General features: G+C 44.1%; 1 protein-coding gene across 1 annotated transcript in view; it reads left to right on the top strand.

Moving 5' to 3' along the window:
- LOC138566832 (HHIP-like protein 1) overlaps positions 1-15,843 on the top strand; it is a 506,279-nt gene that overhangs the window by 484,365 nt on the left and 6,071 nt on the right. The window contains exon 8 of the mRNA XM_069644523.1: positions 1,608-1,690. Coding sequence (XP_069500624.1) covers positions 1,608-1,690 — 83 coding nt within the window. The remainder of the gene's footprint in view (positions 1-1,607; positions 1,691-15,843) is intronic.

A 15,843-nucleotide genomic window follows, 5' to 3' on the forward strand; every position in this document is an offset into this window, starting at 1 on the left:
TCCAGAACCATGTTGGGTAATGAGTATAATCAATCAGTACAATGTTTTCATCAGAGCTTTTTTCCTATTTCACAAGTAGCGCAAAAAGGTTACGTGTTTAAACAATCTTCAACCAGTACACACGTGTTTCACACGGTTAAGCTCCTTTTGACTACATTTCCGATGAAAATACTTCACTGGTCCATTAAACGCAACCGCTAACATGACTCTAGAGACACATTAACATTGATCAGGAGCATGTTATTGTGGGTTGTTTGGAAAAATGAGTGGTAAGTTGATTTTCTTAAAGGCTGAGAAGCTGGAACCCTCCCCCTAGTCAGATGGGCATGCACCACTTAACAAGAAGTTGACCCCATTGCAGGAAAGCTACTCCCCGAACCACAAATCTCAGCAGAAGCAAGTTCAACTAACCCCAACCATTTCAAGAACATAACACCATGTTTAGAGAGGACACAGGGAGCAGCTGGGTGAGGACAATACTGTTGTTATGCCTATATTAAAGAAACTGAATTAATGCAGTGCTTCATCAAAGGCCATCACAAAGGTAAAAAACTCACAAAGCGGCCTGCTCAATCACTGGGCAATCTCCTTGCAGACACCGGAAGCCAACACTGTACAAGCATCCCGTCGTGGAAGATTACACGAGCCCAACCGGTTCAGTCCAGGATAGAGATACAAACTAACCAATACCACTATAAAATTTCCTTCTCTGCATACACCTCTCCAACTCCAAACCAAACACAACCACAAACCTCTAGCGCAGCAAACCGCACAAACTTCACTACACTGCAACAACAAAACAAAAACACACATAGACTCGCACATCAGCACACGACTACCGGCCACATACACCCCAGGCCCAGCCGACGGAACCACCGGGCTGAGGCTGCCAACAGCACATCATTGCAATCTTGCACTTTTCCAGCCTCCACCCACTAACCCACCCTCCCTCCCTCTTTCAGAGCCGCCAGAGCGCCAGGGGACCACTCCGGTGGTGATAGTGCGCGGTACAAATGACCTTTAACATTAACATTAACACTCATGGTCTATTCTAGATTCCTTATAATGCAAAGCCTGGAAAACGAGAAATGCAAGTAAGAGAAGACAACTAAAAGAAAGGCTTTCTTCTAGGCAGTATCACTATGGAATACACTGCTTCCATCAGTCAGACTATCTTTCTCTCTCTCTCTCTCTCTCTCTCCTGTATTTTCGGTGGATATTGAAGTCTCTGCTCTTCAACGAACACCTCATCTGACACTGACTGTGAATGGCCGGAAATGCTCCCCTCCACATGCTGTAACATGTTACATGTACCTCCCCCACCCTCTAAACTCTGTACACATCCCTCACATTGTATTTTGGTAGAGCATCCCATTCCTAGCTATGCTCTAGAAATCCCATACATACAGTGGGTTGTACGACATTAGCATCATAGATTCCTATCCTATTGACTAGGTCAGCAACCATATTGCGATTCAGGACAATTTGATCTGGGCTAGGAAAATGATGTTTAAAAGATGAATTTGGGAATTGAATAAACAAACGTAACCGGTGAGCATAGACCCTTTTGTCTGTGAGCATTAACCCTTGTGTCTCTTTTGTTGCAGACGGGCACCGCCCGGGAAATGTGCGGTCACCCCTTCACCAGTCACTGTGAAAGGGAAGTTATTCCACTTCTATCCTCGACAAAGTAAGTACCATAGACGCTCATACAACCAGAGCACATTATTAAAAATAATAATAATGCTAATAGTGAGAATGCATGGAGAAAAAATAATGTACCATAAGGGTGCAGAAGTAAGGCTCGGACAAAATGGTGCATGTTTTTAGATATAGGGCCTCATTACGACCCAGGCGGTAAGTTACCGCCTGGGTCGTACCTTTACCACCATGGCGTAAACTACGTTTACGCCATGGTGGTTGGCGGACTTACCGCCCCATTCCGAGGTTGGCGGGGCGGTAAGTCCCCATTAACCCATTTACCCTTCCCCATTCCCATTTTTGCCCCATAGGGCATAATGGGAGTGGGGAAGGCGTTAATTACGCCACCGTAAATTACGGTGGCGTAATTAACAACAAGGTCCCTTAGCGCCATGGATTTTAACACCTGCTAAAAGCAGGTGTTAAAACCTCCATGGCGCTAAGGGACCTCGGAATCAGGCGGTAAGGGTCGGCGCTATTTACGCTGCCGTAAACCCCTTACCGCCTGGGTCCTAATGAGGCCCATAGACTTTTAGTAATAAAAAGAGGGTTGGAAAAATGCCTCTCTATCCCTGAAGCTAAGTGGGGTTTCCCTGCCCCAAAGGAAACTAATGAACTTATCAGGAAGTGTGATACTAAAAAGTTTGTCCCCGTCGTGCCCCAAAACCTTCCTCTGTCCCTAAAATGAATAATATAAAATAATCTATTAATATAAAATAATCTAATATAATCTAATAATCTAAGGGTCTTCAGAAAGGCACTGAAAACCTAGAACTTCTTTCTGACTTTGTCCGTCTGTACTGTTTTCACTCACTCCTTTCCTTAACCTACGTGTAATTGGTTGTAAACGCGCCTCGATGCCCAAGGGTGATGTGCACTTAAAAAATTTAAAATAAATAAATAACTGTTCAAGGATGGTCTCTTCTCAAAGCAAAAAGTGTTCATTGTGCTTTCAACCAAAAGAAAGGTTCTCAGCCTCACTGTTAGCAAAATGTGATGCAAAATAATGCTCCAAAATACAAGACTCCAATATTAGGGTTGTGCTCCTTCCCCTAGACTTCTTCTGATTGGAAGTCTCTGAATAATTTATGAGGAACTGTTGCTTGTTTTCCCAGTTCCTGTATCCTACCAGCTTGGTATGCTCCGCTACCAGGCGTAGGATCCCAATGCTAGGGTTGTGCTCCTTTCACCTACACTTCTTCTTATTTTAAGTCATTATCTGTAACCTCTCATGTGGGTGCGGGTCCAAGATTTGCAATACTTTATGTGGTTTAATTTGTTCCCTTGCCAAGCAACTGTTTTCGCTTGTATTATCTCTTTTCTTCTCCCAGGGTCCCAGACCCTCTTGGCTTTAGACTTTGGCTTCACATGTGGGTGTGGCTCCTAGTCTCGCAATTTTGCGGTATATCCACTTGGATCACTCTTTTGCCAAGTTGCAACTCTCTCTCATTTTATTCAGAGTCCCAGACCCTCTCTTTCATCACAGTCCCAGACCCTCTTGGTTTTGGGTTTCGGTCCCAGACTTGCATGCTTGCATTGTATCCGTTTGGTTCACTCTCCTGACAAGTATAGAACTGTCTCCTTTTCACTTCAGGCTCCCAGACCCTCTCTTTTATTAGGGTCCCAGACCCTCTTTCTCTTGGGTGTGGGTCCCAAACTCGCACCAGTGTGTTATATCCGCTTGGTTCACTCTCCTGCCAAGTATGCAACTGTCTCTCGTTTGATTTAGGGTCCCAGACCCTCTCTCTCCAGTCCCTTAACTCACCCAATGCTTCCCCGGACCTCTCACAGCTCCCGGGCAACCCATGTACCCATTTGGTTCCTTCTTGGTGGTATCAGCGGTTCCCAGGCATCCCCCAAGGTCTGCAGCATGAGGCATCGCTCCAGTTGCACGTTCTGTCTCTTCCGCGCTTTGTCTCGCGTCTGTATATGACTCTTGCTATTCCTTTTTGGTGTACGGCTCTCCCTCTGTCGCGTCTCTCCAGTGCCTTTGTTTGAGTCTGAGCTTGTACTCCGTTGGAACTCCCGCATCATGTATTCCTTAGAGCCAATCACTGGCCTTTGGAAACTAGACAGCTCGATCAGTTTCTCGCAAGTGATCCTTGTACTCCTGGCCATCTTCTTCATCACAGTACCATCCTTAAAGCTACATGCATAATACTTTATATTGTTTGGGCTTTCAGTTTTGCCATGTAGGTTAGTTTGGCTACATGCACAATACTTTGTATTATCTGTTTTTTCATTGGTGTCACATAGGTTAATTTGGCTAGTCTGACAGCAATATATATTAGCTGCATCCAGGGAGGGAGCAGGAGGACTTGTACTTGGAAATGGGGTTGGATGTGGCAAAATAGGGTGATACCACGTTCTCTGGTGATGATCATCCCTAATCCCATAGGGTGATTCCTTCCCCATGTAATCCGCCCTCAGTGCACCACCCCCAGGGGGACTATTCTACTGTGGGTGCACCACTCTGGCCCCAGGAAAAGGTCTCCCCCAGGGAAGAAGAGAAGACATCCTCAGATCCGTCCCAGTACATATAAATGTCCTATTGCAACTAGGTCTGATGTCACAACTCACCTGTAATAAGGTAATTGTGTCAGATCTTCAATAACTCTTAGCGAGACGCATCTGATGATAGGATGCTGCGTGAAGCAGCTTGGACTTCCCTCAGTAAGTAACTGTGAGTAAAAATGGAGACGTGTTTCAGGGATCTGTCTATGTGGCAGCCGACCATACCACCCCTGTTTGCCAGCCCATCACCCTGCTCATAAGGCCGGCTGTTTTTGCTGGTATAAGCTTGCGTTCCGTGTGGGGCTACAGGCACCCCCCACAGACTTCTCCTTTTTCCACTGCTCCCTTTATATCTTTCATTTATTTCAAGCTCCCTTATTACACCGGAGCCCTTCTAGTCCCTTTTTTAGTCTTTGTTGCATTCATCTGCTATCAACTGAGAAATGACTAGCGTAGCCTGCGTGTATCGAGAAAGCGACACAACAAATGTGAAGGTACGTTGCTCTTTAAAAATTAAAAACCTTCATTAACACCAATGTTATTTTTGTGGGTATGAAAAGGCTGATTACGGGGTGTTTTTTGTTGTGGAACAAACAGCACTATTATGCACAGTGAACTATTTTTTACTTTGTTTGTGTGTATTGCGTAGGTGTGAAAAATTGTCGGAGGAACCAAGTTACCCCTACCTCCGTGGATACGAGAAGTTTGTTTGTTTGGCCCAAAGTAACTGGGCCACAAAAAGTTCATTTTCAAATATTTGTATTGGTAAATTTTGAACAAATATCTTTGGTGCCTTTTTTGCATTTACACGTGTTTCGGCTTCAATAGAGCCGTTTTTCAAAATAATAAGGCATATGTTATAGTCACATATCCAGTTTGGAAATTGCTATCATCTGGCTATAATCCAGCTCAGAACACTGCAAAGTGGAAGTCCGCAGAATCTCGGGTTACAATCCATCCTTGATCAAGTATGAGATCTAATTACGCGTGTCGGCCTCGTCTCGTCTCCGATGAGACGAGGCCGACGCACATAATTAGATCTCATACTTGATCAAGGAGGGATTGTATTCTGACCACACTGAAATGTTCCTTTAGCTCAATGTCATCAGTTCCGTCACCAGTAAAGGACTATTTCCTGACCAATTGTCCCACCTCTAATCTGTATTTGTTTTTTCTGATTTCATATGTGTCAGCAGTATTTACTGTTATACACACTAAAACTATAATTGTTCCTAAGTTAACCATGAAATGGTTTTTGATGGGGATCCTATGAGCAGAATTTTGTTTTAAAGTCATTTATGTGCCTAATCCTGCATTCCCAGAGGATCCTGTGCACTATCTGATGGTCCTGCCCCCATTACCAAGCTCTCTGGGTCTATAACACGCAGGACCTGGTCTGCATCCTGCCTCAAAGGGTGGAAGCCATTTTTGAGCACTCAGATTAGCTCCCAGAGATTCAAGTGAAACACTGCCTCCCTAGTTATTGAGTCTCCTCTGGGTATTCAGCGTTGGCGCGGGCAGGTAGGGGACAAAAGTAGCAAAGGGCAACTCCCGGTTTGGGCCTGTTGGGGACAGAAAGTGCCTAGCGCCAGATCTTCTTCTCATGCCAGAACTTTGCTGTGCTTGCCCTTTGCCTGACCTCTGCTTCCATGCATAGGAATCCAACGACCCAGTGACACTTAATTGACTGCAGGGCTCTCGTAACTCAATGATCCAAGGAACATCCCTGTATTGGTCCTGTTAACTGCCTTTTTGTTACCTATAGCCCCATTCTAGCCCATCTCATAACTTTCACCTGCTATTTCCTAGCCAACCTTTCCCCCTTCCTTTCCACTCATAGCCCTAACCTGTGCCTCTTGGTCTGAGCTCCTTCTTCACTTGACTATTTCTTCTACCCTGCATCATGTTCCTTGACTTCGCTCCATCCCTCCTTGTACTCCCTCTACTCCATTACTTCCCTAATAGCCTTCAGCCACAATTCAGTGTATTGTTTACCTCACTGTACCCTCTTCTGATTTCCCTCCTCTCCCCCTGTACCGGCACCCCTCAAACCAGATGCTCCTGGTCTCCCAGGACCTTCAACATCATCTATTTCCTTTGCTTAATGAACAACACCTGCTCCTACACACTTGGCCTTGGAATACACAATCCCTCTGCAATAAGTCTTCCTACATCGCTGACCACTTCAACTCTTATCATCCTCAACTTTGCCCTCTTGCTATCAGTGAAACTTGGATCGCCTGTTATGATGCTGCTACACTAGCGGCTCTCCACACACATTCTGCTACCTTCTCCCACGCTGCCTCCCACTCTCCCTCCCATCTGGCCATTCACTGCAACCATAGCCTACCCACTCTAATGGGAACACTCTTGTTTTCTTTTCCACTTTGCGCACCTCCTCTGGTCTCTCCATTGACCCCTGACCATCTGAACACTCCATTGTGTACTTAACATTTCAGTTCCTCCACCGCTTACTCCTACTCTCCCACCCTTCAATTACCAAGAGGAAGTGTAAGCTTTTCTGTCTTGCCCCCTTGCCCCGATGACGTAAAGACCTCCCCCTCCTGTCACTTTCCCCTATTCATGCCTCTGCTATTGATCATGCTTTATCTGACTGTAACTATGCACTTATGACTCCCTTTGACCAACACTATCCTGCACGCACAATCACACTTTCCCAAACAGTCCTCAACCCTGGAGCACCCCTGTGATGCAAAATCTCTAAACATGCATTGTGACCTCCGACTCGGGCACAAATCAGGGTCCAGCACCATACCCCTACCTACAAAAAATCCCCATGCTGTCCTCACCTATGCATTGAACTCTGCCAAATCTTCCTTCTTCACAAACCTAATAATATCCCTTCCCAAAATGCCAGCCAGACTGAATTTCTTTAAACTCTCCTTAAACTTCACATACTTAATAATGTGGGAAATCCCCCTGCCCTCCCTACCTGACCCCACCACTTCCTTAAGTGCTGCATCATAATGTAGTAATAGAGGAATATGGACAAGGCATGTTCTCCATCCTTTCTCTGGTTGCAGAGCCTTCTTGAGCATTCCTTCCTTGCACCAGCCTGTAGGTCAAAAGACAAACCCTTACTGTCTTCTTCAGTAAGGGTACAATTACATCTTTAATCCCTGTGTTAAGTCAGGGGTTAATGTATTTCTTCGTTCCGACCAATACTTCTTTCAATTTTTGATTTATGGGGCCTGTGCCAATTGAGGACTCTTCTTTTCCACCTCTAATTAGTTCACATGGTCTTTTCAAACATTCTTTATCAGCTTGTGAGTCTCATGAATGCTCTTGGTACACCTTTACACCAAAACCTCAGCTAGCTGGTTTAGCCATGTGTTGTCTTTCCATCACATGGAAGTGGACAGCCAGTTTGTCTGCAACCTGTTAACCAGAGTTTGATGTCTCCTGAATGCCAAGAAGTCATGTCATCTAACATTCAATTGCAGCTGGTGGGAGCCATAGGGGCACTGTTCAGTCCTCCCTGTGGATGGTGTCACAGCCCCTACATCATGCTGTGACATTCTAGTCCTGTCTCAAATCTCTACATTTTCAGGGAGTACCCACCTGCTTTCATTTTGGCTCACAGTTCAGGATGTCATGCATGGTTACGTTTATGCAGCATCATGGACCAGGATGCACCTCAAACACCTGGGCAATCACATTCCAGATCATTTGGTTGTAATTTTGCAGAGTTACACTTACCTGATCGACTGGTCCTTCCACATCCTGCAGGAGCAGCAGTTTTTTCTTGTTCTCAATTGCCCGTGATGTGCTTCTCTCCAGATCTTCATTCCATTAGTAATGAGCACCTGTCCAAGTCTAAAGGGTTAAAGCAACCCTGCTTTAGTTATCTACCCATGCACCCCCTTAATTCAAAGCAGGCTTTCAAACTGAAAGCAGCTTTCTGCAGTTCCCGGGCTGTAAGGGTTTCGTGCCCACAGCTCAGTGGAGACGTAGTTGTTGGCCACACCAAAACCTCATCACAAATACCTACATCAACCCAAATGTGTGCATGAGATCCCATTCTCTCTCTGAGGTGGCCCACTAGTTTCTCTCATGTTTGGAAAACAATCCTGTCTCCCTTCAGGCATTCTATATTCTGAGCCAAGTCAATCCCTGGATGTAGACATATTTGTACCAGCTTGCCTTAGTTTTATGTTCCCTACGTGGACTACAGGCATTTAAACGTTTTGTCATAATTGGAGATTATTTTTCCACTGTCGAGGAACTCTCATCCTTCAGAGTCCAATAACATGTTCCTGCCATGGACCTCTGTTTCCCTTTCCCCTTCTTTCCTTAGTACTCATGAGGGTCAGGAGGGATAGAACCTCTGTCAGCCTTCTGGCTCGACTCTGGATAAGGAAGTCCTGGATTCTCATGATTTCCCAGATGTCATTGGGGGTCAGAGGGTGGAACCCCTTGTAGTCCCAATCTCAACTTAATTGGCCAAACCTCTCTTGTTGGTTCTGTTAATTCTGAGTTTGGAGGATAAGCAAATGGGTCTACTGGCAAGAGGCATGCCCCTTGAGGTGAACGAGGTTGGCCAGCAATCTATAACAGTAAAAGCTCTGTTGTTAGGGAGTACACAATCGGGGGAAATCCAATTTTCAAAATCACAGAACTGGAGTTTCTTAAAGACGGGTTCAATTTGGGGCGCTCTTTCCCCCACCAATGTGTGAATTGACTTCTATTACAGTCTTACGGGAACTCTGGTTGGGTGTAGAGGACACTGAACTGGCAATCTTGCACCTGCTCATGGGGTTTTAGAATGCCTCAGATTCATTCACCAATACTTTCTTGGGAATTCCCTCTGGGCCTTAAGAGTTCTAAAACCTCATTCACTTCAGCTTTTAGGGTAGATTTCAATGAGGCATATGACCATTATGACCCCTTTTCCTTCTTGCATCCATGTCTTCCAGGAGGCAGGAAGTATCAGTCAGTACCTGCAATATTTCCCAGATAGTTTGGCCCTTCACCCCTCTCTAGGTCCTGTCTGACTTTCGCATGCAAAGGGACCTTGTCCTACCTATTCTCCTTCTCCGGGGGGGGCTTCTGGGATTGCTTTCCCTTTAAAGCTATGGATGCTGGTAGGTTTGTAAAGGTTTATTGCGATCGTACAGCTTCTAGGAGATCATCTGATTCCCATTTTCCTTCGGGGTGGGCCTTCTGGGAAGACACCCACCACTCCCATCTTGAGTAGATGGATAACCTTGGCTGCCTGAATGCCACACTGATCCATATCCCTATCATGGTACTGGGCCATTCAACAAGTGGCGTGGGTGCCGCTTGGGCTTTCTTAAAAGCGATTTCTATCTTGAATATTTGTCAAGCACCACGTGGGAGCCCCCCGACACACTCATTAGACACTACACACTGTACTTGATTGCACCAGCATCTTCATTTAGAGATACTGTACTGGATTCAATCTCAAATCAATTAATGCTGTTCAGTATAATTAAAGTATATATATATTTTTTATGATAATGATAGGTTATTTATAACACGCGAATACCCAGAGGTTTCTAAGCACGGACCCGGGGATTGAACCTGTGGTGCTTCGTGTTGTCTTGCTTCCAAGGTGAGCATGTTGCTGCTGAGCTATCCCCCGAGACAAAGTATATATTGCTTTAGCATCAGGATTGCCTCTGTATGAGTACTTTTGTGGCATTGCTGTGTGTACTACTTGTCATTCCCTTATGGATTTAGGACTAAATATAGTAGAAAATAGTAATCCCCATATTAATTGCCATCAATCATCGTTACTCCATGTCCTACTCCAAGTCATGGTCACCTTCCCGGCACTCCTGCCCTATGTGCAGATATTGGCATGATAATGGACTACTTGTTATGGGAATCTCTAGATTTGATTCGGAAGAAAAAAAACGGATGGAAGATTTGATCGAATTTCGGCTATACGTATAGCTGAAAATTTCAATGAAGTCTCCTATTGGGTGCCATTGCAGTGAACAAGGAGAGCGGGGTAGTCCCCCGCACCCTTGTTCACTTTAATACCTTTGGGGTAGGCGGGGGTATCCGGCACTTCCCGAAAAAGAAAGTAAAAAATTAATATATGACCCTACGGCGCTGGTTCCCGATCATGAAAATAAAGGGAACAGGCATTGCAGGGACAAAGCGAGTCAGCGGCACATGGCAAAGTGTGCTGCCCAAGGGTAAGTAAGGGGATGGGTGGGAGCTGGTTATCTGAAATGGCTGTATGAGGAAAAACCCGAAAGTTATTTTAGAAAAAATAACTCGTTTTTTTTCTCCATCAGTCATTTCAGAGCCAAACAATTCATGGTAATCCCTTGTTATGGCCCAGGCGGTTTGCTGGAGAGAGATAGTACTTATTGCTTTCCCTGAGGAGAGGAGTTATCATTTTTATTTGGCAGTAAATAAAGTGCATGTCTGGGGGGTGGGAGGAAGGAGGAGGATTCAGCATAATGATAAAATAACAGTAATGAGAACCTGGGGGATTAGTAGGGCTGCCAGCCAATCAAGTGGCCAGGAATGCAGCCTTTCCTACTCAGTAAAGTCTGTGTTCCATGCAGGCCACTGAGGAATTTCCCCAAGCTGCCATTTTTCCCTGGCTGCACTGTCCCCCAGCCTTCCCTCACTCCCCACGCGCATGTCACCCATCCTCACTGCTATCTTTTACCTCTCACAGTTCACATAGCCCCTTCTTACATGTGTTCTGCTTCCTCGCCGGGTTGCCAGGCTACTGTGCTATGAGCATTAAAAAAAGAATTTCAGCATGTGTGAACTGTGCAAAGTGGACTTCTTTAAAAAACAAAAACAAAAGGGAAAAAAGGTGTTGGCACCCCGACTCACCTGCCGAGGATGCTTTTAGCTGTATACACCTCAGAGGGGAGCTCTGCCAGTTGGTAATGGCTCTGGGCGCACACTACCATGGGCCTGAGGGTGTTACTAGCCATTACATCAGCCTACAATGCTTAAGTAAGCTGACCATTTCCCCTGTACTGGCCTGGGCCTGAGGGTTGTTACTAGCCATTACATCAGCCTACAATGCTTAAGTAAGCTGACCATTTCCCCTGTACTGGCCTGGGCCTGAGGGTTGTTACTAGCCATTACATCAGCCTACAATGCTTAAGTAAGCTGACCATTTCCTCTGTACTGGCCTGGGCCTGAGGGTTGTTACTAGCCATTACATCAGCCTACAATGCTTAAGTAAGCTGACCATTTCCCCTGTACTGGCCTGGGCCTGAGGGTTGTTACTAGCCATTACATCAGCCTACAATGCTTAAGTAAGCTGACCATTTCCTCTGTACTGGCCTGGGCCTGAGGGTTGTTACTAGCCATTACATCAGCCTACAATGCTTAAGTAAGCTTTCCCCTGTACTAGCCTTGCCTTCAGTGAAATCACTGCTGTCTATTCCCAGATGTGACATCACTTTATTCCATTCCATGACTCTAAAATTACCTCTTATAAGGAAACTGATTCCACCTATTAATGGAAAAAAATATATAACTGTGTGTCACGTCAAGGTTAGGAGACAAGGAATAAAAGCAAACAAAAAAGGTCAACAGATCTAAAGAAACGAATATGTAGCTGATGTGAGCTAATGGCTAAGGTTTCATTGATGAATGCAGGAGACTACATTTCAACGCAAGCTTCACCATTAGTCCACATTTTGTGAAGATTGCCGAACACCGAATGCCACTGTTCAACAATGTCTGGGTATGCCAATATGGCCCGCTGATGTTAAATTTATTCCCAAAAAGGTAAGCGGGCAATCCATGGAAACGCTTTGCTTTTATGGTTATGGCAGATTCCTCTGATCTTCCAGGAGGATTCCCTGTTCATGATCCTGGTCCTGAACTGAGAATCCAAAAATGAATCGCTATTAAGGAATCCCTGTGCTTCTGCTCGACCTCTACACGCCGTGAATAGACACTGAATCAAGGAACAGTTCAAGTGCAAAACAGGAAGAAAAGCGATCAAAGAATAGCACATCAAAGTCGTAATATGCCATGGCAATATCTGGGAACTAGGGGTTTATTTTCACACTCACTGCAGGGGTTTCAGTTAAATAAAATGCAGACTGTCATAACTGCCTATAAGAGCGCTTAGATAGCAGCGAAACTCCAGCAGTATGCTCTGTATACATTATCTAGTCACCTACTGGATTAAAAAAACCTCAAACCTTATGTTATGTTATGTTATTTTACATTTATATAGTGCCTTATATACCATTGGTATGGTCTGAAGCGGCTGGTAGGTTGAACGCCCTTGGGAACCGAAGTTCGGGTCAGTAGAGAGAGTCCAAAGGTGCGTGTGCGCACCGGGTATGTGTGAAGCTGGTGCGGAATTCATGTGGTAGCTTCTTCTTAGCGGTAGGTGTGGTGGTTGAGAGATCTGGAGGATGTGTTCGTTCTGGCCGGAATTATCCAGACCGAGTGTGGCAGCGTTAGGCCTGAGGAGAACGCCTGGCTGGGGGTGTGAGACCAGCAATGTTTACTTAGAGTGATGGGGAGTGAGCGGCAGATGTTGCTATGAGAACAGTTATACCGAATGGTGTCATAGTATCTCTGTGTTCTAGTTGAGTGGTGGTGTAAGGAGAGAGTAAGCGTGGGGTGTGATATGAAGTATGTTCTTTCAAAGGTTCCATGCATTCCAAGGCATACTATGTACGTCACGCAATTCTGAGCGGTCAGGTCCGTTCTATGCATTTTTGGTCATTTCAGGCGTTCAAGATTGCACTACACACTCACGCGCTCTGGTTCACCATGCGTGTTCTAGTACCACAGAAAGGCTATTAGGAACACTTTCTAAGTTCACCGAGAGGCTAATGGGCACACTTTAATGGAACTTTTCAGACGGGCTATTGGGCGTGTCTCTAAATTCAACTTTCCAGACTGGCTATTGGTAACATTTCTAAATTCACGGAGAGGCCGTTGGGCACATTCCTAATGCAAATGCAGTTGGGTACACTTCTAAATTCAACTTTTCACAGAGTGGCTATTGGTCACAACTTCTAAATGCAGTTGGGTACACTTCTAAATGTAGTTGGGTACACTTCTAAATTCAACTTTTCTCGGAGAGGCTATTGGTCACAACCTCTAAATGCAATTGGGTACACTTCTAATTGCAATTGGGTACACTTCTAAATTCAACTTTTCACAGAGCGGCGATTGGTCACAACTTGAAAATGCGGTTGGGTACACTTCTAAATTCAACTTTTCTCAGAGAGGCTATTGGGTGCAACTTCTAAATGCAATTGGGTACACTTCTAAATGCAATTGGGTACACTTCTAAATTCAACTTTCTCAGAGAGGCAATTGGGCGCAACTTTTAAATGCAATTGGGAACAATTCTAGATGCAATTGGGTACACTTCTAAATTCAACTTATCTCAGAGAGGTTATTGGGCGCAATTTTTAAATGCAATTGGGAACACTTCTAGATGCAATTGGGTACACTTCTAAATTCAACTTTTCTCAGAGAGGCTATTGGTCACAACTTCTAAATGCAATTGGGTACACTTCTAATTGCAATTGGGTACACTTCTAGATTCAACTTTTCACAGAGTGGCGATTGGTCACAACTTGAAAATGCGGTTGGGTACACTTCTAATTGCAATTGGGTACACTTCTAGATTCAACTTTTCACAGAGTGGCGATTGGTCACAACTTGAAAATGCGGTTGGGTACACTTCTAAATTCAACTTTTCTCAGAGAGGCTATTGGGTGCAACTTCTAAATGCAATTGGGTACACTTCTAAATGCAATTGGGTACACTTCTAAATTCAACTTTCTCAGAGAGGTTATTGGGTGCAACTTTTAAATGCAATTGGGTACACTTCTAAATGCAATTGGGTACACTTCTAAATTCAACTTTTCTCAGAGAGTCTATTCGGCGCAACTTTTAAATGGAATTGGGTACACTTCTAAATGCAATTGGGTACACTTCTAAATTCAACTTTTCTCAGAGAGGCTATTGGGTGCAACTTTTAAATGGAATTGGGTACACTTCTAAATGCAATTGGGTACACTTCTAAATTCAACTTTTCTCAGAGAGTCTATTGGGCGCAACTTTTAAATGCAATTGGGTACACTTCTAAATGCAATTGGGAACACTTCTAAATTCAACTCTTCTCAGAGCGGCTTTTGGGCGCAACTTTTAAATGCAATTGGGAACACTTCTAGATGCAATTGGGTACACTTCTAAATTCAACTTTTCTCAGAGAGGTTATTGGGTGCAATTTTTAAATGCAATTGGGAACACTTCTACATGCAATTGGGTACACTTCTAAATTCAACTTTTCTCAGAGAGGCTATTGGTCACAACTTCTAAATGCAATTGGGTACACTTCTAATTGCAATTGGGTACACTTCTAGATTCAACTTTTCACAGAGTGGCGATTGGTCACAACTTGAAAATGCGTTTGGGTACACTTCTAAATTCAACTTTTCTCAGAGAGGCTGTTGGGTACACTTCTAAATGCAATTGGGTACACTTCTAAATTCAACTTTTCTCAGAGAGTCTATTGGGCGCAACTTTTAAATGGAATTGGGTACACTTCTAAATGCAATTGGATACACTTCTAAATTCAACTTTTCTCAGAGAGGCTATTGGGTGCAACTTTTAAATGCAATTGGGAACACTTCTAGATGCAATTGGGTACACTTCTAAATGCAACTTTTTCAGAGAGGCTATTGAGCGCAACTTTTAAATGCAATTAGGTACACTTCTATTCAACTTTTCTCAGAGAGGCTATTGGGTGCAACTTCTAAATGCAATTGGGTACACTTCTAAATGCAATTGGGTACACTTCTAAATTCAACTTTCTCGGAGAGGCTATTGGGCGCATCTTTTAAATGCAATCGGGAACACTTCTAAATGCAATTGGGTACACTTCTAAATTCAACTTTTCTCAGAGAGGCTGTTGGGTGCAACTTTTAAATGCAATTGGGAACACTTCTAGATGCAATTGGGTACACTTCTAAATTCAACTTTTCTCAGAGAGGTTATTGGGTGCAATTTTTAAATGCAATTGGGAACACTTCTACATGCAATTGGGTACACTTCTAAATTCAACTTTTCTCAGAGAGGCTATTGGTCACAACTTCTAAATGCAATTGGGTACACTTCTAATTGCAATTGGGTACACTTCTAGATTCAACTTTTCACAGAGTGGCGATTGGTCACAACTTGAAAATGCGTTTGGGTACACTTCTAAATTCAACTTTTCTCAGAGAGGCTGTTGGGTACACTTCTAAATGCAATTGGGTACACTTCTAAATTCAACTTTTCTCAGAGAGTCTATTGGGCGCAACTTTTAAATGGAATTGGGTACACTTCTAAATGCAATTGGATACACTTCTAAATTCAACTTTTCTCAGAGAGGCTATTGGGTGCAACTTTTAAATGCAATTGGGAACACTTCTAGATGCAATTGGGTACACTTCTAAATGCAACTTTTTCAGAGAGGCTATTGAGCGCAACTTTTAAATGCAATTAGGTACACTTCTATTCAACTTTTCTCAGAGAGGCTATTGGGTGCAACTTCTAAATGCAATTGGGTACACTTCTAAATGCAATTGGGTACACTTCTAAATTCAACTTTCTCGGAGAGGCTATTGGGCGCATCTT

The sequence above is a fragment of the Ambystoma mexicanum genome, chromosome 2p (genome assembly GCF_040938575.1).
Source record: "Ambystoma mexicanum isolate Mex_15411 chromosome 2p, UKY_AmexF1_1, whole genome shotgun sequence".
In the NCBI taxonomy this organism is placed as follows: domain Eukaryota; kingdom Metazoa; phylum Chordata; class Amphibia; order Caudata; family Ambystomatidae; genus Ambystoma; species Ambystoma mexicanum.